This window comes from Cervus canadensis, chromosome 2 (assembly GCF_019320065.1).
Source record: "Cervus canadensis isolate Bull #8, Minnesota chromosome 2, ASM1932006v1, whole genome shotgun sequence".
In the NCBI taxonomy this organism is placed as follows: Eukaryota; Metazoa; Chordata; class Mammalia; order Artiodactyla; family Cervidae; genus Cervus; species Cervus canadensis.
In genome coordinates, this window is record NC_057387.1 from 48,652,584 (window position 1) to 48,676,376 (window position 23,793).

The 23,793-nt window shown below is 40.1% G+C and overlaps 1 protein-coding gene and 1 non-coding gene across 3 annotated transcripts; both read right to left on the bottom strand.

The window, feature by feature from the left end:
• Positions 1–971: 971 nt before the first annotated feature.
• LOC122437419 lies at positions 972–1,078 on the bottom strand. Its single transcript, XR_006268248.1, has one exon. It is a non-coding gene; the product is annotated as a U6 spliceosomal RNA (small nuclear RNA).
• Positions 1,079–3,376: 2,298 nt separating this feature from the next.
• On the bottom strand, positions 3,377–18,730 carry LOC122427640 (SS18-like protein 2). 2 transcript variants are annotated; one of them, XM_043447266.1, is made up of 2 exons: positions 18,321–18,730; positions 3,377–3,391 (listed from the first exon to the last, which is right to left on the bottom strand). In XM_043447266.1, the coding sequence occupies exon 1, from the start codon at positions 18,636–18,638 to the stop codon at positions 18,417–18,419; it is 222 nt and encodes a 73-aa protein (XP_043303201.1). In that variant the 5' UTR covers positions 18,639–18,730; the 3' UTR covers positions 3,377–3,391; positions 18,321–18,416. The 2 variants fall into 2 exon arrangements, with proteins under 2 accessions (XP_043303201.1, XP_043303192.1); XM_043447257.1 differs by lacking the exon at positions 3,377–3,391 and adding an exon at positions 11,797–11,809 and having other exon boundaries at positions 18,248–18,730.
• Between the last annotated feature and the right edge of the window lie 5,063 nt (positions 18,731–23,793).

Below are 23,793 nucleotides of genomic sequence, written 5' to 3' on the forward strand. Positions count from 1 at the left end.
TTGGTTTTGTCTTCAACTGATTGGGGAAGGCCTACATACAATAGGATGGCAAATCTGCTGTACTCCGTCCACCAGTTCAAATGTTAATCTCATCCAGAAACACCCTCACAGACAACCCAGAATAATGTCCGGGCACCCCTTGGCCCAATTACACTGACGAATAAAATTAACCATCACAGTCTCCAAATTGCCAGTGTATTTGTCAGAGTAAAGATCACTAGTTGCTGTTACAACTCCAAAGCTCAATGGATTATAAAATAGTTTATTTGTCATACATGTCACAATGGGTTTGGGTGTGTTCAGGTTCCTGCCTTCACAGGTGATTGAGAGATCTCAGCTTTTTCTATCTTGTGGTGGTTTTAGGGGGCTGTCATATTCTAGTGATTGCTTGGAGTCCTCTGCTGGATTATCTGTATTTAGCTGGTTGATGAATGAAGCTAGAAAGTGTACAGAGATCATATGCATATGAGACCTTTACAAAGACAGACTGGGCAATGAATTTTATCACTCCTGTTCACATTCCATTGACCAGAACATCAACACATGATCTCCATCTTACCTCAAAGGAAGCAAGAAAATGTGATCTTTTGTGCCAAGGAAGAGAAAATGGGACTGGTGAGCATCTATCTAGCCAGTCCTTGCCAGAGCCCTAAGTGAAACTGAAAGCGTTAGTCGCTCAGTCGTGTTCAACTGTTTGCCACCCCACGGACTGTAGCCCACCAGGCTCCTCTGTCCGTGGGATTCTCCAGGCAGGAATACTGGAGTGGGTTGCCATTCCCTTCTCCATGGGATCTTCCTGACTCAGGGGTTGAACCCAGGTCTCCAGCACTGGAGGCAGGTTCTTTACCATCTGAGCCACCAGGGAAGCCCAAATGTTAGTTGTTCAGTCATATCTGACTCTTTGTGACCCTGTAGACTGTAGCCCACCAGGTCCCTCTGTCTGTAGCTTTTCTTTTTTTTTTTTTCTTTTCAAAAATATGGAACGCTTCACGAATTTGCGTGTCATCCTTGCGCAGGGGCCATGCTAATCTTCTCTGTATCGTTCCAATTTCAGTATATGTGCTGCCGAAGCGAGCACTGTCTGTAGCTTTTAAACTTGAGCTTTTCCCTTCTCTGAGTCTGTTTCCTTCCTCATAAAGTGAGGAGGATGGAAAAATGCCCTCTAAGGGACTTTCCAACTCTGACCATCTAAGGTCTACAACACTATCAAACCCCTGACTGGGTCTTGTAAACACTCAGCTTGGACATGGTCTTTCTCAGTCCAAGAGGGAAGAACAATGCTCAGTGTTCCCCCAAAGATTTTCTGGTCTACACCTGCAGTCTCTGAGAAGTTTATTCACTTCCTAGAATTCCGAAGAATCAAGATAACCCCCTGTCTCAGGGCATAGCCTTACCCTAGGTCATGGTACCAGTCCCTGCTACCTGGTGTGTATGCAAATACTAATGTGACCATGAAACTTCCTCCTTATCTTCTCTTACAATTCTCAGGCTGTGGGAAGTGATGATGCCCTTGGGCTCCTTCCCTAAGATTCTAGAGTACCGAGAGAGAGGGGTGAAAGCTATATACACCCCAGCCCCAGACATCCTAGAAAAGGACTTCACAAAAGGATAGGCTATGTCAGAGTGATTGTGTTCATGGGTTTTCTTCTTTTGTGCATTTTCTGATGTTTTGCAATTTATTTGTCTGTTATCTGACTCCTCATTGGAGTTTTTTAATTTATTTCTTTAGTTGAGCAGAGTCTTAGTTGAGGCAAGTGGGATCTTCAGTGTGGCATGTGAACTCTTAGTTGAAGCATGTGGGATCTAGTTCCCTGACAATGGATGGAACCCGGACCCCCTGCATTGGGATCATGGAGTCTTAGCCACTGGACCACTGGGAAGTCCCCCATTGCATTTTAGACTCCACAAAGTCAGAGATCATGTCTACTTTATTACTGCATCTATAGGGGCCTATAATGATGCCTGGCATAAAGTAAATATTTTTGAGTGAAGAAATATTACTTAAAATCTTTTAGTCTAAGTTCACGGCAATAGAATTTCTTGGGGGAAATTATGTTAGTAATACATTCATATATTTGCCTACTTAGTAATGTTTTAATCTTATCAAAGTCTACTGTCAACACTAGGACTTTTAGAATAATGAGCAAGAAGCCAATAACAGAGTATCCTTCATGGTTTAACCTAAGCTTGGGGTTTCTTGGTGGCTCAGATGGTAAAGAATCTGCCTGCAATGCAGGAGACCCAAGTTCAATCCCTGGGTCAGGAAGATCCCCTGGAGAAGGGAATGGCAACCCACTCTAGTATTCTTGCCTGGAGAATTCCATGGACAGAGGAGCCCAGCGGGCTACAGTCCATGGGGTTACAAAGAGTCGGACATGACTGAGTGACTAACATTTTCACTTTTCTTTGGGGGCTCAGAAAGACTAAAACAGGATATAAGTGCTGTTTCTCCAGGCTGGGAAGCACCTTCTCTGAGCATTTGGTTGAGCGGCACTTTGTCCACATAGTAGAGTGTGTGCCAGATTGTACTTATGTTGGACAATGGTCAGTTTCAGAGTATGAGCATGTGTTTCTAAACTAGACAGTCTCTTTCTGGTTGTCTCTTTTAGTTGTACCTTAAAAAGCTGTCTCTTTTTAGTTCCATGGAGTATGGCCATGAGCTTTACTCCTTATTTGTTTATCAAATAAAATCCGCTCATCCTGCAGCTCCACTTGTCTCTGAAGAAAAGATGCGATGGATCTCTCCGCAGTTTATGCTTTCAGTTTCACTGTGATCATTGTCTCTTTATTTACCACCCCACTTTATGAATTAAACACAACTTGTAAGATAAGTCAGGCTTCCCTGATAGCTCAGTTGGTAAAGAATCTGCAAACAAAAGGAGCAAAAATATCGTATCATGTAAGTCAAGAATCTAGTGTGGAATAGAAACTCAGTAAATGGCCCTACCATTGTTAATAGTTGTATCATTATTGGTATCTTCTCATATTAGTAACTGCTACTTATTAAGACTTTACTCTGTGCTAAGTGTACTGCATGCATTTTCTCATTAAGCCCTGACAATGTTCCTATGAAGTATTATATTAGTCAAGGCTCTGCAGAGAAACAGAACTAGGCAGTCTGTCCGGCTCTCAAGGCTGACTGACCTCTGGTTATTTGCACCCTGCTTTGGGGACAGATCATGTCATTGGTTGGTTTTATTTCCCAATTAGAACATGACAAATTTTTATTCTAGAAACCCTGCTAATTTACTATTAAATCATGTACATTCAGTTAAGAGAAGTACATTTCTTTTTTCAAACAATTCACAAGAATGTTTAAGAAATTAGTCACTCATTGTGGAGGGCTGCAATTTATAGACGGCCTCTCCCAAGCCTGAGACCATTCCATTGCCTGATGTCCTTTGATACCATCACCCAAGTTGTTTCAATGTACCTGATGGAGATCAGACTTTTCTGTGACCCTTAATAAGCACAATTGTATGAGATACCTGATTCAGCAATTTATTGATGTCCAGAGATAGAGCTGGCTTCCTTGGTGGTTCAGTGGTAAAGAATCCCCCTACCAACGCAGGAGACACAGGTTTGATCCCTAGCTGTGGAAGATCTTCTGGAGAAGGAAATGGCAATGCAGTCTAGTACTTTTGCCTGGGAAATCCCGTGGACGGAGGACCCTGGAGGGCTACAATCCATGGGGTTGTAAAAGAGTCAGACACAATTTAGCAACTAAACAACAACAAGAGGTAAAGCTATACTCAATTTTTTCACTAGCTTACTGATTCTAAAATCCAAAATGCAAATATGTTCTCTGGCAGCATTTAGGAAGTGGAATTACACATAACATCTTTGATTTTGGACAGACTCTCCTTGCAGATATTGAATATTCTCTGACTCTAGCTTTTTTATTGCTGTGAAACTTTCAATTCACTTAAAATTCTTTATTATATAACATTTGTTCTATACAGAAGAATATATGTAATGAAAGTGTAAGTTGTGAGTATAATAATAAAATCAAACAAGTATGATTCCAGCTCAAACTTAAAAATGAGAATTTTATCAGTACCCATTGACTCTACCTGTATACTCCTGTCTTGTCCCATTCCTCTCAGAATCACTCTTTATTACTTCTTTTACTTGTGTACTTTTTTGGTAAGACTAGAAAGACTTGAGACATTTTGTGATTAAAAAAAAAAAATCAGAGGGGCTCAAGAGGGAGGGGGTATATGTCCCCCATGCTGATTCATGTTGATGTATGGCAAAAACCATCACCGTATTGTAATTATCCTCTAATTAAAAAGAAAGAAAAGAAAAGAAATCAGTTCTAGTTCTCTCTACAAACTGAGAAATAAAAAGCATGATTTCCATGGCAGACACATCCCCTCCCCAAACCCTTGCTTCCCGTACACTTAAATATAGGCTACAATTATTACTTCTCTATTTAGAGATTATTGTGGTTTCAGTTTTCATTGTGTCCTTGTGGGTTTTTTCTGTTTTGGTTGCCATTATAAATGTCTCTTTTATTCCCCCATGTGGTCACTTTCTTAAAAACCTTGTTTAGCACATCTTCAATGGAGTGCGGTTTGACTGCATATCTACCAGCCTCAAGGATACTCAGATACTTTTGTTCCATTCCAAGTATAGAAACCAGGCAGTGATAATTTAGGCTCTGTGAACTGTGAGGGAAGCAAACAGCACATGCATCTCTTAAGTGCCTATAATGTGTCAAGTTTTTTTTGCCAGTTTCTTCCCAATTCAGAATTCCTAATGGTCATTATGTCCTAGTTGTGTTTGTCCTTATGTCTATATTACAGATGAGAAAACTGAGAAGTAATTTCCCAGGGTCACACCAGTACTAAGTAATGAAGCCAGTTTTCGAATGCAAGTCTTTTGTGGGTATTGTGGGTGGGGGAGACAGTTCAGCCTAATGAGAATCAGGCAGTCTCTTTCCTAGATATCTGCCCCCCTCCTTTCTTGTGGAAATGGTAGTGCCGGTCCTCTTAATGCACTTCACGGGGACTTTGTGGGGCTTAGTGCAGTAATGCCTAGAATTTCAGAGGACAGATACGATAACCATCAAAGGCATTGCTTATTTTAGTTTCTGGTGGTCAGGCAGTGAGTGGACATTTAGTTCTGGATCCTCATTTACGGAGACCAGCAGAGCTGAACGCCTCTAATTCAGACATGATGCCAAGTTTCAGGTCACCCCTGTGTTCACCCATTGCCATTTACCAAATCCACTCACACAGACCGATTGTGTGTCTGGCCCTTCCCTATCCCTGCAGGTCCACTCACCAAACTAATGCAAAGGCAGGACCCTGAGCGGGGAGGTTGAGAAACAAGACCCCAAGCACATGGACTCAATAATAAGCTCACAAATATTTAAATAATGTTTTAAAATAGTATATATTTTATATCAGTAAATATAAAATAGGTTAACTCATCACAGAGCTCCAAAGTATAGCACCAGGAAAATAACTTTGAACACAGAAAACGGTCACAGCTCTGAGAGCCTTTCACAAATGAAAGAGCTTGTATATGACCAGTGGCACCCACCAATGCCATTCCTGATTCTATTTCTTTGATCAACGAATCTGACTACCTAAAAATGATGATTCTTTTCTAACTTCTCTCTGGTTCTGGTATTAGATTGGTTTTCTTCAACAACCTGCCAATTAGTCTTGGCCACGAGGAACAGTGTGTGCGTGTTAGCATTCTGAAGGTGGTTTGGAGATTTTCTCCCACCGAGTTGATAAACTTCCTCCTTCTTAACGGTTTTCTGAGAGTCCAGTCCTAATCATTGCCTTCTTTCCAAATTCTCCACATATGTTGCTCAGGAAGCACCATTAGCTGCTAACCACAGAGGTTGGCTCTCACCAAGTGCTGGATGAAACCTGTAGAAAACTGGACGAAGCGTGGCCCAGCCCCTCAGGAGCCAAGAGCAGCTCCAAAGTGAAGAAAGTGAACTCAGTCTGTATTGTGTAAATTGCACCCCCTCAAACAGTCTCAGGAAGTATCACAGCTTCCTGATTGCAAACCCAGATAAAGTTGAAGGCCACAGCTGCTAAGGACAAAAGCCACCAACCAAAAAAATGAAGAAAAACGGCATCTAAAGGCTGCAGTTGTGAGAAAGTCCCACTAGATATATCGTGGACTGAAAGAGCATTCAGATGATGGGGTCTGTGTCACATGAAAATAAAGATCACCTGGTGCTTTGGAAGAGTAGAGAAAAGGGGGGATCTGAGAGCTCTGAATATTGATATTGTGAAGTCAGTTCTGCATGACCCTTTCACTGAAGAGCATTTTGAATCTGATGAAGAAGCATGTCAGGGATATGGTTTGAGATGAGCCTATGAGCGTAGTTGTAACACTAGAAAGGAAAACCTTACCCCTTAAACTATCTTCTCTGCTCAACTTGCTTTCAATGCCTGCTGTTAAATATAAAAGTCACTGTGTACCCCCAATATTAAGAAAAAAAGACTCTGGGAATTCCCTGGTGGTCCAATGATTGGGAGATTCCACTGCAGATGGCACAGGTTTGACCTCTGGTCAGGAAACTGAGTGAAAGTGAAAGTCGCTCAGTCATGTCAGACTCTTTGCGACCCCATGGACTATGCAGTCCATGGAATTCTCCAGGACAGAATACTGGAGTGAGCAGCCTTTTCCTTCTCCAGGGGATCTTCCCAACCCAGGGATCGAACCCAGGTCTCCCGCACTGCAGGCAGATTCTTTACCAGCTGAGCCGCAAGGAAGGCCCAAGAATACTGGAGTGGGTAGCCTGTCCATTCTCCAGCTGATCTTCCCGACGCAGGAATCGAACCAGGGTCTCCTGCATTGCAGGCAGATTCTTTACCAACTAAGCTAGCAGGGAAGCCCAGTCAGGGAACTAAGATCCCACACACACAAAAAAAGAATAAAAAAACAAACCACTGCAGGTTGAAAAGAAGATCAGGATTGATTGCAAAGGGCAGAGTTCAAATTCCTTTGCTGGTTGGTTGTGTGACTTTGGACAATTTAATCCTAGTTGCCTTATTTGTTAAATGCAAAGAGTATTATCTACTTGTAAGGTTATTGTGGGAATTGGGGATTATACGTGTAAAAATACCCAAACAGGGGCAGGCATTCAACATGTAATAACTTATGTTACTATTGTTAACCAGTGTCTCTGAAATTTATCATGCAGCACCCGATTTGAAACAGGACAGGGCTGGAAACTTCCACTTCTGGTAGTATTATGGGCTAGACACCTGAAACAACCCTCCAGAAGGAGGTAACTAAATTTCTCGATAAAGTACTTTTAAAGACTTGTAAATACACTCAAAGTAAAGAATTTGTTGGTGCTTCCCAGGTGGCACAGCAGTGAGGAATCCGCCTGCCAATGCAGGAGACGCAGGTTCGATCCCTGGGTGGGGAAGCTCCCCTGGAGGACGAAATGGTAGCCCAGTGCAGTATTCTTGCCTGGAAAAATCCATGGACAGAAGAGCCTGGTTCTACTACAGCCCATGGGGTCACAAAAAGTTGGACACAACTGAGCACACACACACAGTGAAAGTAGGAAATCTGGTCAGGAAACAGGTGCCAAGCTGGCTATCACCTTAAAGCATTTTTTCAGACTTCAGAGAATCCTTCCTTCATGATGCCTGCATGAAGCAGAGCATGGAGTTGGGAGTTAAAGCCTGGGATGACCACGGTGGAGACGAACAGAAAATCTGCCTTATTACACCCTCAGTGTAAGGGATGAATAACAAATCACACTGCACAGGAGGTAATGAAGAAATGTCTATTTTCACCTTAGTGTTGGCAGAAATCATCTTTGAGGATTCATAAATCATGTTGGTCCTCATATGTGTTCTCTGTTAGGATTCTTTCCTTTAAATGCTAATTGTTAGGTTAAAATTTTAATCCAACTATAGTCCCAGATTGGTAGCCCTCCAGGCAACTGATAGAAACAAATGGAAATTTCTCTGTAGGAACTTAACTTTAATTCAGATCTCAAAGAATCCCTGCCAGTTTAGTTCTAAGGAAAATGGTCATCTAACAATTTTTTATTTATTTATTGACTTACAATTAACATACAATATTATATTAATTTCAGGCATATAGTATAGTGATTTGATGTATTTTTAAAATTTTTATTTATTAATTTTTATTTTTTGGCTGCACTGGGTCTTCGTTGCTGTGCATGGGCTTTCTCTAGTTGCAGTGAGTGGGGGGCTACTGTCTAGTTGTGGTATGTGGGCTTGTCATTGCAGTGGCTTCCCTTGTTGCAGAGCACAGGTTCCAGAGCACAGGTTCAGTAGTTGTGGCTCATGGGCTTAGTTGCTCCTTGGCTTGTGGAATCTTCCCAAACCAGAGATTGAACCCATGTCCCCTGCATTGGCAGGAGGATGCTTAACCACTAGTCCACCAGGGAAATCCTGATTTGATATTTTTAAAGATTATGAAATGTTCACCACAATAAGTCTAGTAATCATCTGTTACCATACAAAGTTATTATAATAGTATTGACTGTAATCCCTATACTGTGTATTACATCCCTGTGACTTACTTATTTTATAGCTGGAATTTCTTTTAAAATTGAAGTATAGTTGACTTATCATGTTCTCTGCTGTACAGAAAAGTGACTCAGTCATATATGTATATATACATTGTTTTTTATATTCTTTTGCATTATGGTTTATCCCAGGAGATCGGATATAGTTCCCTGTGCTATACAGTAGGACCTTGTTTATCCATTCTAAATGTAACAGTTTGCATTTACCAAACCCAAACTCCCAGACCATCCCTCTTTTTCTCCCTATTCCCTTGGCAACCACAAATCAGGTCTCTATGTTTGTGAGTCTGTTTTGTAGATAGGTTCATTTATGCCATATTTTAGATTCCATGTATAAGTGATATCATATCGAATTTGTCTTTCTATTTCTGACTTACTTCAGTTAGTATGATGGTCTCTGGTTGCATCCATGTTGCTGCAGATGGTGTTATTTCATTCTTTTTTTTATGGCTGAATAGTATTCCATTGTATACATGTCCATATCCTTTTTAACCATTCCTCTGTTGATAGATATTTAGGTTGTTTCCATGTTTTGACTATTGTGAATAGTGCTGTTATGAACATAGGGATGCATGTATCTTTTATATATATGTAATTTTGTGTATTTTGTTATTTTTGGCTGTGCTGGGTCTTTGTTGCTTCCTGGGCTTTTCTCTAGTTGCAGCAAGTAGGGGCTGCTCTCTAGTTGCAGCATGCAGTCTTCTCATTGCAGTGGCTTCTCTTGTTGTGGAACATGGGCTCTAGGACACTCAAGCTTCAGTAGTTGCAGCTCCAGAGCACAGGCTCAATAGTTGTGGCACATGGGCATAGTTGCCCTGTGGCATATGGGATCTTCCCAGACCAGGGATTGAATGTGTATCTCCTACATTGGCAGGCAGATTCCTTACTGAGCTACCAGGGAAGCCCTGCACATATCTTTTTGAATTATAGTTTTGTCCAGGTATATGCCCAGGAGTGGGATTGCTGGATCATGTGGTAATTCTATTTTTAATCTTCTGAGGAACCTCTATACTGTTTTCCAAAGTTGCATCATCAACTTACATTCCCACCAACAGTGTAGGAGAGTTCCCTTTTCTCCACACCTTCTCTTGCGTTTGTTATTTGTAGACTTTTTAACAATGGCCATTCTGAAAGTCCCAGATTTGCCAAAGCAATCCTGAGGGATAAAAACAAAGCAAGAGGCATCACTCTCCCAGACTTCAGACAATACCACAAAGCTACAGGAATCAAAACAGTGTAGTATTGGTACAAAAATAGACATGTGGATCAATGGAGCAGAATAGAGTGCCCCAAAATAAACCCACACACCTATAGTCAATTAATCTCCAACAAAGGAGGCAAGAATATAAAATGAAAAAAAGACAGTCTCTTCAGCAAGTGGTGTCGAAAGTTGGACAGCTGCATGTAAATCAATGAAATTAGAAGACACCCTCAGACTATGCACAAAAATAAACTCAAAATGGCTGACAGACTTAAATGTAATACATGACACCATAAAACTCCTAGAAGAGGGCATAAGCAAAACATTCTCTGACATAAATTGTACCAATGTTTTCTTAGCTCAGTCTCCCAAGGCAATAGAAATAAAAGCAAAAATAAACAAATGGACCTAATTAAACTTAAAAGCTTTTGCACAGCAAAGGAAACCACAAAAAAGAAGAAGAAAGAAAGGCGACCTTCAGAATGGGAGAAAATATTTACAAATGATGTGACCAACAAGGGCTTAATCTCCAAAACACACAGATAGCTCATACAACTCAACAACGACAACAAAAACTAAACAACCCTATCAAAAAACATGCAGAAGACCTTAACAAACATTTTTTCCAAAGAAGACATACAGATGTCTAGTAGGCACATGAAAAGACACTCAACATCACTAATTATTAGAGAAATGCAAATAAAAACTACATTTAGGTACTGCAATTTTTAAAAAAAATCATAAGACAAACACTGAAAACAAGACACCATGAATGAGAACCGCTGGAAACAAATTTCAGCAAATAGACCCACAGATGTATCAGATATTGGAATTATTGACACTAAAAAAGGAAATATGTGTTTTTTAACTTGTCATTTGAATTGTTAGGACAAGAAGTAACTACTTTCATTATTTTTAACATTTGGATATTCAGCAGTAACAGAATTAAGTACCTAGAGTATTCTTAGAAATTTAATAGAATTTTTTTTACAGCTTTGACCTTTCGCTGTCACATTAGGAGTGGTTGGTGATTCTTTCTATCCCCACAGGTTACTGAGGCAATAAAAAGAGAAAGGAACTAAATACTTAGCAAATTAGATGCATTATATGAAAAGCCCAAAGAGGAAGTCTATGGCTTCATAATTCATGGAATGTATAAGCTATCAAGGGCTTCCCTGATAGCTCAGCTGGTAAAGAATCCACCTTCAATGCAGTAGACCCAGGTTCGATTCCTGGGTTGGAAAGATACCCTGGAGAAGGGATAGGCTACCCACTCCAGTATTCTTGGGCTTCCCTGGTGGCTCAGCTGGCAATGCGGGAGACCTGGGTTCAATCCCTGGATTGGGAAGATCCTCTGGAGGAGGGCATGGCAACGCACTTCAGTATTCTTGCCTGGAGAATCGCCATAGACAGAGGAGCCTGGCAGGCTGCAGTTCATGGCGTCGCAGAGTCAGACATGACTGAACGACTAAGCACAGCACATAAGGTATCAAACCATCTGGATGACAAGGTGTGTAGTAAGTGGGAAGGTAGGGGGGTGCTCTTTTAAATTTTAATTTAATTTATTTATTTTTGGCTGTGCTGGGTCTTCATTGCTGCTCAGGCTTCCTCTAGTTGTAGCAAGCAGGGGCTACTCTCTAGTTGCAGTGCACGGGCTTCTCATTGTGGTGGCTTTTCTTGTTGCAGAGCACAGACTCTAGGGCACATAGGCTTCCATAGTTGCATCTCCTGGGCTGTAGAACACAGGTTCAATAGTGTTGAGTAGTTGTGGTGCATGGGCTTAGTTGCTCCACGGCATGTGGGACCTTCCTGGACCAGGGATCAAACCTGTGACTCCTGCATCGACAGGCATATTCTTTACCACTGAGCCACCAGGGAAGACCATGGGGGATGTTTTCAATCCTCGCTAATAACAGATTTGTTAAACTCTTAGAATTCAACTTCAAAATAATGTTTTACATTCCAGTAATCTAGGATCAGAAACAAAGATGTTTCAGGGGATTGCTGAAAGCACTCCTTTCCCTTCCGATGCCAAGGAGACAGCTCTGATGAATGCTGCCCTGTAAAGACTGTTCAGTGCCGGGGACTGAAACTACCTTGAGGAGACTAAAGCGGGAGGGACTGTATTAGGGCATATATTAACTCTGATTCATTCTAATTAAAGACAGTATTTTTCTTCCTGCTTTCCCATATAGAAGAACAAAACAAAACAAAAAATACTATATTAATTATCTGCCTGCCCCTCCCATCAACATCTCTGGCTCACTCTATATCAGAGTATTTTATACCATGTATAAAATACATACCAGAGTAAAATACCCTGATGTATTTAAAAATTTTTGCTTATATGGAAGTGTTTAGCTAACTTCTTAAATTTTTTGTTTATTTAGCTAACTTCTAAGTAGCTGACTCGACTTTAATATATTCATGTTGCTAAGGATTTGAGTCATATTTGCAAAAAAAGTTTACATAACAGGGTAAAACAAAATAGAAGAAATATCAAAGTGATATTTAGGTGATAATATTGATAAATCTTTTATGGGTAACAAAATGTGTACATTCTTTGTATGTTGAGAATAACAGGAAACTACTAACCAAATAGTTCAAAACAGACATTCTCTCTTAAATCAGATAAGGAAATATCTATATTTAATATTCTAAAGAAATTAAATGAATGTTTGACATTATGAACAGAGAATAATGACAATAAAGAATGACTACACAGATTTGAAAGAAAATAGAACTTGTAGAAGTAAAAAGGGAACAAAGAACAGATGGGATAAATAGAAAACAGTTATTAATAGCAAGATGTTAGACGCAAACCCAGCCATATCAGTATTCTCATTATATAGAAAGGTAAACTATTTAAACCAGTGCTGTCCAATACAGAAGCTACTAGCCACATGTGGCTATTGAGCATTTTAAATGCAGTTAGTGTGACTGAGGAACTGATTTTTAAATTTTAATAATTTAAGTAGGCATAAGTCCAAATTCACTGCAGATGGTGACTGCAGCCATGAAATTAAAAGATGCTTACTCCTTGGAAGGAAAGTTATGACCAACCTAGACAGCATATTAAAAAGCAGAGACATTACTTTGCCAAAAAATGTCCGTCTAATCAAGGCTATGGTTTTTCCAGTAGTCATGTGTGGATGTGAGAGTTGGACTATAAAGAAAGCTGAGCACCGAAGAATTGATGCTTTTGAACTGCGGTGTTGGAGAAGACTCTTGAGAGTCCCTTGGACTGCAAGGAGATCCAACCAGTCCATCCTAAAGGATATCAGTCCTGAATATTCATTGGAAGGACTGATGTTAAAGCTGAAACTCCAATACTTTGGCTACCTAATGTGAAGAGCTGACTCATTTGAAAAGACCCTGATGCTGGGAAAGACTGAAGGCAGGAGAAAGGGACGACAGAGGATGAGACGGTTGGATGGCATCACCGACTCAATGGACACGAGTTTGGGTAAACTCCGGGAGTTGGAGGCTCTAGGACAGGGAAACCTAGCATGCTGCAGTTCATGGGGTCACAAAGAGTCTGACATGACTGAGCAACTGAACTGAACTGAAGTGGCTGGTGGCTACTGTATTGGACAGCACAGTTCCAAACATTCCTATTAAAAGGCAGAGATTATCTGAGTAGATGACAAAGCAAGATCTAATTATATGCTACCTACTACAAAGATCTATCTTAAATATAGACAAAAATAGGTTAAAAGTAAGAGAATAGTAGCTATATATCATGGAGATATATCATGATAAAACTAATTAAAAGAAGGCTGATCTACCTGTATTAATGTCAGACCAAACTGATTACAGAGCAAAAAATCACCAGAGATAAAGAGAATGATTCATAGGGACAGAAGGAACAAGAACTCAAGAAAATGTCATAATCTTAAATATTATGCAACTAAAAGCAGGGCTTAAAAATATATGTGGCAAAAACTAATAAAACTGAAAGGAAAAATATATAACAATTATAGTCAGATTTTTCAACTCTATTCTCTAATAGACCTCCGTGGTGGCTTTGATGGTAAAGAATCTGCCTGCAATGTGGGAAACCCGGGTTTGATCCCTGGGTTGGGACGATCCCCTGAAGTAGGAAATGTTAACCCATACCAATATTCTTGCCTGGAGAATTCCATGGACAGATGAGCCTGGCAGGCTACAGTCCATGGGGTCGCAATGAGTTGGACACAACTGAACAACTAACACACACATATTCTCTAAATAATTGGTAGAACAAATAGACATAAGTAACAGTATTCAATAAACTTAGTCAACTGACATATATACAGAACATTCTATCCAACAGGAGCAGAATACATATTATTTTAAAGTACACATAAAACACATATTCTTAAAAAAAAAAAAAGATTATTTACCAACATAGACCATATTCTGAGCCACAGAAGAAATACCAATATATTTTAAGTGATTCAAATATACAAATTTTATTTCTGATCATAATGGAATTAGATTACAAATCAATAACAAAGATATCTTGAAACATCCTAATATTTAGAAGTGAAATATCATGCTTCTAAATATTACATGAGTCAAGGAAGAAATCAAAAGGGAATTTAGAAAGTATTTTGAATTGATAAAAATACACATCAACATCTGTGGGTTTCAGCAAAGAGTGCTTAGAGGGAAATTTATATAATTGAATACCTATATTAGAATCTTTATATCCCCAGAAACTAGAAAAGGAAGAATAAACTACACTGAAAGTAAGCAGGAGGAAGGCAATAAAAAGATAAAACCAGGACTTCCTTGGTGGTCCAGTGGTTAAGAATCTGCCTGCCGATGAAGGGGACATGGCTTCGACCCCTGGTCCAGGAAGATTCCACATGCCATGGGGCAGCTAAGCCCGTGCACCATAACTTTTGAGCCCATGTGCCCTAGAGCTGGTGCTCTGCAGCAAAAGAAGCCGCTGCAATGAAAAGCTTGTGCAGTGCAACTAGAGAGTAGCCCCCACTTGCTGCAACTAGAGAAAGCCCACATACAGCAACGAAAACCTAGGGAAGCCAAAAAATAAAATTTAAATAAAATTTAAAAAACCACAGTGTAATACAACTACATATCAACTAGAATAGCTACAAGCAAAAAGCCTCACAAAGATGTGGAGAACTGGAAACTCTCATTCACTGCTGATGGAAATGTAAAATGGTACAGTCACTTTGGAAAACCTTTGGCAGTGTCTTTAAAAGAAGTTAAAAGTATGTGTACAATATAATTCAGCTATCCTATTCCTAAATATTTATCTAAGAAATGAAAGCATATGTCCTTAACAAGATGTGCATGAAATGTTCATAACAACTTAATTTGTAAGAGCCAAGAACTGGAAATACCCAACAAGTGACAAGATAAACAATGTTATATCTGTATAGTGAAGTGCTACTCAGCAATAAAAACAGCAACAACTGATAGACCTAACAACATTGACAAATTCTCAGAATAATTTTGTTGAGTGAAAGAAATCACACTTAAAAAAAAAGAAATCATGCTGTATAATTCCATATGTATAAAATTCTAGAAAATGCAAATTATAACGATAGAAGCAAATCAATGACTGTTTGAAAAGAGGTAGCAGTAGGGAAAAACTGGAGAAAAGAATTACAAAGTGGCGAAAGGAAAGTTTTAGGGATAAGCGATTTACTTATTATTTTGGTTGCCGTGATGATTTCATGAGTATATCTGTATGTCAAAATCCATCAAAGTGTACACCCTGAATATGTACAGTTTATTTTGTTGATTATGCCTCAATAAAGCTGTACCACAACCCCTCAATGCATTAAAAAGAAGTTAGTCATAGATGAAGAAAATCAGAGAACTGAATATCTGAAGATATTTCCACATGTATTAGACTGAGATAAAAAGAGAATCATATTATAAAGAGGCTAGTTCAGTTGAGTTCAGTTCAGTCGCTCAGTCGTGTCTGACTCTGTGCGACCCCATGGACTGCAGCATGCCAGGCTTCCCTGTCCATCACCAACTCCTGGAGCTTGCTCAGACTCATGTCCATTGAGTCGGTGATGCCATCCAACCATCTCAATCCTCTGTCATCCCCTTCTCCTCCTGCCTTCAATCTTTCCCAGAATCAGGGTCTTTTCAAATGAGTCAGTTCTTCTCATTAGGTGGCCAAAGTATTGGAGTTTCAGCTTCAACATGAGTCCTTCCAATGAATACTCAGGACTGATTTCCTTTAGGATGGATTGGTTGGATCTCCTTGCAGTCCAAGGGACTCTCAAGAGTCTTCTCCAACACCGTAGTTCAAAAGCATCAATTCTTCGGTGCTCAGCTTTCCTTATAATCCAACTCTCACATTCATACATGGCTACTGGAAAAACCATAGCCTTGACTAGACAGACATTTGTTGGCAAAGTAATGTCTCTGCATTTTAATATGCTGTCTAGGTTGGACATAACTTTCCTGCCAAGGAGTAAGCGTCTTTTAATTTCATGGCTGCAGTACCATCTGCAGTGATTTTGGAGCCCCCCAAAATAAAGTCTGACACTGTTTCCACTGTTTCCCCATCTATTTGGCATGAAGTGATGGGACCAGATGCCATGATCTTAGTTTTCTGAATGTTGAGTTTTAAGCCAGCTTTTTTGCTCTCCTCTTTCACTTTCATCAAGGCTCTTTAGTTCCTCTTCTCTTTCTGCAATAAGGGTGGTATCATCTGCGTATCTGATGTTACTGATATTTCAATAACCTAAGATGCTAATGTATCTTAGGCTAATGTAAAGGTCCAATAAGCAGAGTCCTAGGAAAATATAGTAAGAATGCAAAAGAGCCAGTATTTCTTAGATCCAGGAAACAGTGAATTTCAAGCAGCATATATTAATATATATTCTCCCCTAGATATATAATAGTGAAATCATAGCGAAACAGTAGAATACAAACAAATTGAAAGAGAGCAAGAGATTGAGAGTGAGATCTTAAAGTACCCAGAGAGAAGAGAAAAATCACCTATAAAAATGAGCAATTAGACTCATAATTCACTTTGTAAGAACAAATCTCGAAGAAAACACATTGTACGAATTTCTTCAATGTGCTGAGAAAAGATAGCTATCAATCTAGAACTCCATGTCCCATAAAGCTTTATTTCATGGAAAGGTATTACACAAGAAAATATTTCTAGGAAATCAAAACAGAGAAAAGCAATAAAAACATCCTGTCCTGCTCCCAGTAACCTGAGAGAGGATATCATAATAAGACCCTCATTAAAGGGGATCCTAATGGATGTACTTTAGATACAAAGTGAAAAACTTGAGGTACAAAAAGGAATGTTAAGTAAACATATTGGTAAATATGAAGTCATATCTCAAATATAGACCATGGTAAAACATACTATAACAAAGTCTAATTTTTGGAGGGAAAATAGACTAGGGTGAAAATACTGGGCTTATAGTAGAATTAAAATTGTCCAAGGTCCTTGGTTATTTAGGAGTAAAGTAAGGAGAATTACTTTATTTATTTATTTATTTTTGTGGAAAGGCAAGCTTTATTTCAAAGCAACATGAAAAGAGCAGTCAGAACAGTGTGGAGATTCCTTAAAAAACTGGAAATAGAACTGCCATATGATCCAGCAATCCCACTTCTGGCCATACACATCGAGGAAACCAGATCTGAAAGAGACACGTGTACCCCAATGTTCATCGCAGCACTGTTTATAATAGCCAGGACATGGAAGCAACCTAGATGCCCATCAGCAGAGGAATGGATAAGGAAGCTGTGGTACATATACACCATGGAATATTACTCAGCTGTTAAAAAGAATTCATTTGAATCAGTTCTAATGAGATGGATGAAACTGGAGCCCATTATACAGAGTGAAATAAGCCAGAAAGATAAAGATCATTACAGCATACTAACACATATATATGGAATTTAGAAAGATGGTAATGATAACCCTATATGCAAAACAGAAAAAGAGACACAGATGTACAGAACAGACTTTGGGACTCAGTGGGAGAAGGCGAGGGTGGGATGTTTCAAGAGAATAGCATGTATATTATCTATGGTGAAACAGATCACCAGCCCAGGTGGGATGCATGAGACAAGTGCTCGGGCCTGGTACACTGGGAAGACCCAGAGGAATCGGGTGGAGAGGGAGGAGGGAGGGGGGATCGGGATGGGGAATACATGTAACTCCATGGCTGATTCATGTCAATGTATGACAAAACTGCAATGTTGTGAAGTAATTAGCCTCCAACTAAAAAAAAAAAAAAAAGCAGTCAGGGGTCCACAACCACAAACTGGTAGGAAGGAGAAACAGTCACACATCCATTTGGCAGTGTCTTAATGGAAAGTCTCACCAATTCCTGCTGATCGCCCAATACCTGCTCAGTTTCCTCTTCAGGCTGAAACTAAAAAGGTTGACTTGAAGATGCCCATTATATCTCTGTTATCCAAACACACTTATTTCAGGATGGAGGATACTTGGACTCAATTTAATTGAGGGAATCCACTTAATTATTAAATATTTTTACTGAGAATATGGTTAAGTTAGTAGCTTTCTTCACATTTTCACATTTTTAAAAGAGCCACAGAGGTTCCATTCACATTTTAAGCAGTTGAGTTGGCAAAAATCCATTTCATAGGACATAGATCACATTCAATTACTCCTCACAACAGCCAACTGGAAGACTATTCCATAGCTTATGAAGCACTGGTTGGGTTGGCATCTGCGATGGTAGCCAAATAAATGAGATTTCTGTGTAACACATGCTGGTACTGGACGTACTCATTTGCCCGGCTTTTGTTCTGATATTTTGCAATACAGTGGATCAGCTGGTCATTCTCCTCCAGGAGCCGCTGAGTGGTCTCCTGATTGACTTCTGCCTTCCCTCTCAGCCAGTCCAGTACGAAAGCCACCAACATCCCAGCAAGCCAGGGTGGAACTTGGCCTCAGGCCCGGCAGATCCCCTCTCATCTAGACCAGAGTGGACCTGCAGCTCCAGACGCACTACGGCCGCAGCGGGGACCAAGATAGGTCAGGAGAATTACTTTAGACTTTAAGTCAGCATGCTCAACCAGCTAGTGGAATCCCTGAAATAATAAACAGTGGCTATATTATTATTCAAACAATTAGAGGGAAATGGAAGTAGAAAAAAAAAAATCAATTCAAGAGGAGGCAAAGCAAAGGAGTTCCAGGGTGATCCAGTGGTTAAGACTGTGCTTCCAGTGCAAGGGCCACAGGGTCAATCCCTGGTCAAGGAACTAAGATTCCCACATGCCAAGTGGCATGGCCAAATTTAGTAAGAGGAAGCAAAGCAAGAAAGAGGGGGAAAAAGTAACAGATAGTAATAGGATCTAGTGCATTTAGAATGATGCCTTACATATTATCATTTTAATAATAATTATTCTTTTACTAACAAATAATGATATACAACAAATAACAGTTATTGTTATAACTGTTATTTCTGTGTTGGTAAATCTCTCTGTGGCATTCAAGACAAGGACCTTTTTAACAAGCATGTTCTACTAATTCTCATGGTTCCTTGATATTAACAAGTCAGTAATACTAATTAAAAGACAGACTAATTAAAATCTGTAGGAATTTAAAAGCTCTATTGTTCTCAAGGTGTATAACCTTAGGCTAGGCATTCACACTTGGGGCCTTAGTTTGCTCATCTGTAAAATGAGGGAGCTGGAGGGAGTTGGAAGACAAGTTCAAATTGGGTGGTTCTGTATTTTTAAATCCTCATTAACCAAAATAACGAGAAAATCTTCTTACTCAAACCAAAAACAAACAAAAAATGGGGTGTGTGTGTCAGAAATAGTTTGGGTGAGTGGTCTTTTCACAGCAGTCACAACAGACACTCACAAGAAGTTCAGTCCCCATGGAGTAGGTAGCAGTCAAGTCTTTTTTGCTCTATACCAGAACTTGACAAGCTTGGAGGCCACTGACTAGGGACAAAGGAAAGCCCCCATTTAGAGAAGACTTGTCAAAGGCACCGGGCCCAGCTAGGATGGCAGGGATTCTGGAGACTCTCAGAGAAGCCAGCAGGCTCACATTTCTGCACCAAAGCCCTGGGGTTTGGCTGCCAGACAGCCTGAAGCTATCAATCAAACCCACTTTCTTTCCCCCTAATTACAAAAGACTTTCAAATGCACCCCTGTCAGATTTTTTGAGTCCCCCTCCCTGACATTCTCCTAATTCACAAATGTGTGCCCTTTATGCATTTTACACACACATGATGGTGTTCTCCAGATTTAGGCATTGCCAAGGAAACTCAGGTATCAAAGATAGCTGGCTCAACTTCCAGAGATAAACCTGGTCTGTGTGATGGCTGCTGAGAGAGGAAGGCAGAGAGCCTCTTGCAAAGTTCCCTTGAATTTACGTGTGGCATGATTCCTTCTGTTCCTAAGAAGGGTTTTATCTAATCTGCCTAGAAAGTGCTCCATTGACTGACTGCGTTATCACTATAAAAGAATCTATTGAACTAAAGTTCCTCCTCTGCAGTTTTTGAACATGGGATCTGCCCTGTCTGAAAGCAGTGTCATAAGCAAAATGATATGTGTACAAGGATGTCTACCAGAGCATTGTTTAAAATTGTGAAATATCAGTAAAAACCCATCAGTAGAGTCGTGGGCTATATATTGTAATGCTAGGAATTCAACATGTAGCAAAGCAAGTCTTTGATTGGTATATAAAGTAATGATTCCATTCTGATAAAAATCAATGGTAACAATAATAATTTTAGCATATGATTGAAGGAATGTGGGTCAAAAGGTTAACAATGATACCTGGGGATGGGTGAAGTGGGACTGAATTTGGAGAGACTTCACTGAGTGTTGTGTTTACAATGTTTCAATTTTATATAACTTTGTTTTCCTTTTGGATCAAAAGAAGGAAGGAAGGAAGGAAGGAAAGAAAAATAGTATTAGAAACATTTCTTCATTCCCTGGATCCCTGGTCTTGATGTTGTACCCTCTCATTAGCCAAGGTGAGGATTAGGGCTGAGGTGCTTGCATGCAAAGCTTTTTTCCTGGAGAGAGGCAGTCTGTTTCCGTAGTTGAGGTTTTATTCCCCAACATGCAGCAGCAGCTTATTGCCTTCACTCATTTGTAATGGCTCTGTCCTCAACAGGACCTGTTGTACCAGTAGGCATTTATATATTAAAATACTTGAGGTAGCTCACTGTGGTATTTGACCACTGAGGAGTTTGAAATTCATTTATATATCACCTTTGGTTAAACTGATAAAGTCTTTTTTTTTTTTTTCCTGAAAGTAAAACTCTATTTTAGAGTTTACTTTTTTAAAAAACTACTCAATTTGTGAGGATATTTATTGCAACAGAAAGAATGGAGAACTTCCAGGTGCTGAGATTAAAATCTGATGTAGACTATCCATCCATTGAAAACTTTAAGGTTCCTATGGCTTTTTATATCTTAAACATGTCTATACATGCACAACTGGAAATTTTGACCCCAAATATTGCCTCAGTTTACTGGATATTTCCAGGTAGTATATATGTTCTTTTACTTTATGTCTCCAGACTTAGCCTAACAAAACTTGGCATATTTGCATAGATTTTTTTGTTTGCAATTTATTTCATTCATCCACTCATTCAATAGACATCTATTATTATTACATATTACATACATACATATTACATATTATTACATCATTAAAACATAGCTTACATTTAAAAAAATAGCTTACGTCTAATAGGTATGTACTACTTGCTGGCAGTTAACACAAGCTAACATTTAATTCCCATTTATTACCTGCTGCTCTTTAATGCCTTCTTTTTGTGTGTGGCATTGGAGAGGATAGAAAGATGTTACCAAGACCCTGAAAGTGTATACTAATAGATGATCCAAATATGGCTCTGTGCTCCCAAGGAGGGTGAGCTAGTAGCTGATTAGATGATGCAGTTGCTAGACTGAATAATAAATCCTGGTTCTCATACTTGAGCATCCAGTTAGCCTGGGACAGATTAAAGAGTGCCTAGAATGGTAGGCTAGAGCTGGGTGGTCATCTCAACACAGAGGAGAGTCACTGCAAGTTTTGAGGCATATGTGAGTAGCTGAGTAAGGTGAGATAGGCGCTAAGATGATTTGAAGTTTTTTGTTTTTAATGATTTTATATTTATTTGGCTGTGCTTGGTCTTCGTTGCTGCCCAGGCTTTTCCCTGGTTGAGGCAAGCGGGTGCTGCTCTTCCTTGGGGTGCACAGGCTTCTCACTATGGCAGCTTCTTTTGCTGGGGAGCACAGGCTCCAGGGCATGTGGGCTTCAGTAGCTGCGGCATATGAGGCTCAGTGATGGCGGCTCCCGGGCTTTAGAGCACAGGCACGGTAGTTGTGGCTCACGGGCTTAGTTGCCCTGGAGCATGTGGGATCTTCCTGGATAGGGAGCGAACCCATGTCTCTTGCAGTGGCGGGCAGATTCCTTACTGCTGAGCTGCTGCTGCTGCTAAGTCGCTTCAGTCATGTCCGACTCCATGAGACCCCATAGAGGGCAGCCCACCAGGCTCCCCCGTCCCTGGTATTCTCCAGGCAAGACACTGCTGCTGCTGCTAAGTTGCTTCAGTTGTGTCCGACTCTGTGCGACCCCATAAAGGGCAGCCCACCAGGCTCCCCCATCCCTGGAATTCTCCAGCCAAGACACTAGGGGAGCCAAATTTGAAGGTTTTTTGGCTAAGAGACTGGGAATCCAGAAATTATATTTTGATAACTTTAATTTGATATCACATAGTTTCTGTTAACAGAATCAGATCTAGAAAAATAATTAGTTCAATTTAAAACAGTTAGTTGATCTAAAAATCAGTTCTCCTCAAAGTAACTATTTGATTGAATATAAACTCTTTTAAAAAGTCATGTTTTTAGACACAGATTCTAGTTTAAGATTATGTTAAGGGTGGTTGGAGAAAGTGGGTCCAATATGTAATCGATCCCAGGTATTCAATTTGCCTCCGTTGAGGCTTTGTTTCTTACCTTGAGAAGTGAAGACTGTTACTTGAGTCCAAACCCCCACATACCCTTTATTCTCTTTACATTTGAAAAAGAAATCAAACATTGACTCCTTTTTTTGAATTCTTTACTAGAGGCTTATTTTAGTTACATTTAAGTTTTACTTTCCTCACAAGCAGCATCTTCCAGCGCCACATATGATAGCAATAGGGATCAGTGAAAGAAGTTATCTTTGGCTACAGACACAAAGCCTCCTAATTAGCAGCAGGAGTCTCATTCCCTTCAACTGTAGAATTACAGGCCAGTAAATGCACCTCGAAATCACTGACGCTCTCAAGGGGAGGCAAAGAACCTAGTCAGACTAAGTTTCAATCCCAGTTCTGCCCCTCATGAGTCTTGAAATCTTGGGGAAGTCATTCAGTGTTTCTGTAGCTTATTCTCGTCTACGAAATACAGCTAACTAGTAATAACTCACCCCAGGTGTGTACTGGTTGTGAGAATTGCTAAACAATGGGCCAGTGGAGTTGACTACAGTGCCAGGCATGTTGTCAGCATCTTGTTCAAAGTTGAGTATACATTGTCTCACGCACACCTCAGGACAGACAAGCCGCTCAGAAAACAGCATTTCTAATAGGAGTTGTTGGTTCCCAAGCCCTAGTACCGTGCTCTTACTTTAGGTGAGCTCTAGACGTAAAAATATAACAAAACCACTTCACAATTTATTCCTCCAGGGTCAATTGTTTTGAGAGCATTACTGAGAGAGGAGCCTGGTGGGCTATAGTCCATGCGGTCGCGAAGAGTCGGACGCGACTGAGCGACTAACGAAGATGCAATTTCCACATCTTTGATTTTTGTAAAACTATCCGCCCCAAACCAAAACTGACGCTCTCTCTCTCCCAGTCTGGCCTGCTTCACAGCTGTTCAGATTCCCTCTGGGATTTTCAGAAGCTCCACTTGATCTGCAGGAGCCAGAGGAAAGTAAACATCTCCGTCAGGCAGGCACCCCACCCACCATTTTATTTTCCTAAATCACTCCTTTAGCTAATAGTTCTGGGACAGACACGCGACGCATCTGGCTCCAACCAAATATTTTCAGTCACTCGGATTCCAAGGTAAA

Bases quoted from the DNA above. Each gene is read 5' to 3' on its own strand.
- LOC122427640 (XM_043447266.1), bottom strand. From the start codon at position 18,638: ATGTTGGTGGCTTTCGTACTGGACTGGCTGAGAGGGAAGGCAGAAGTC.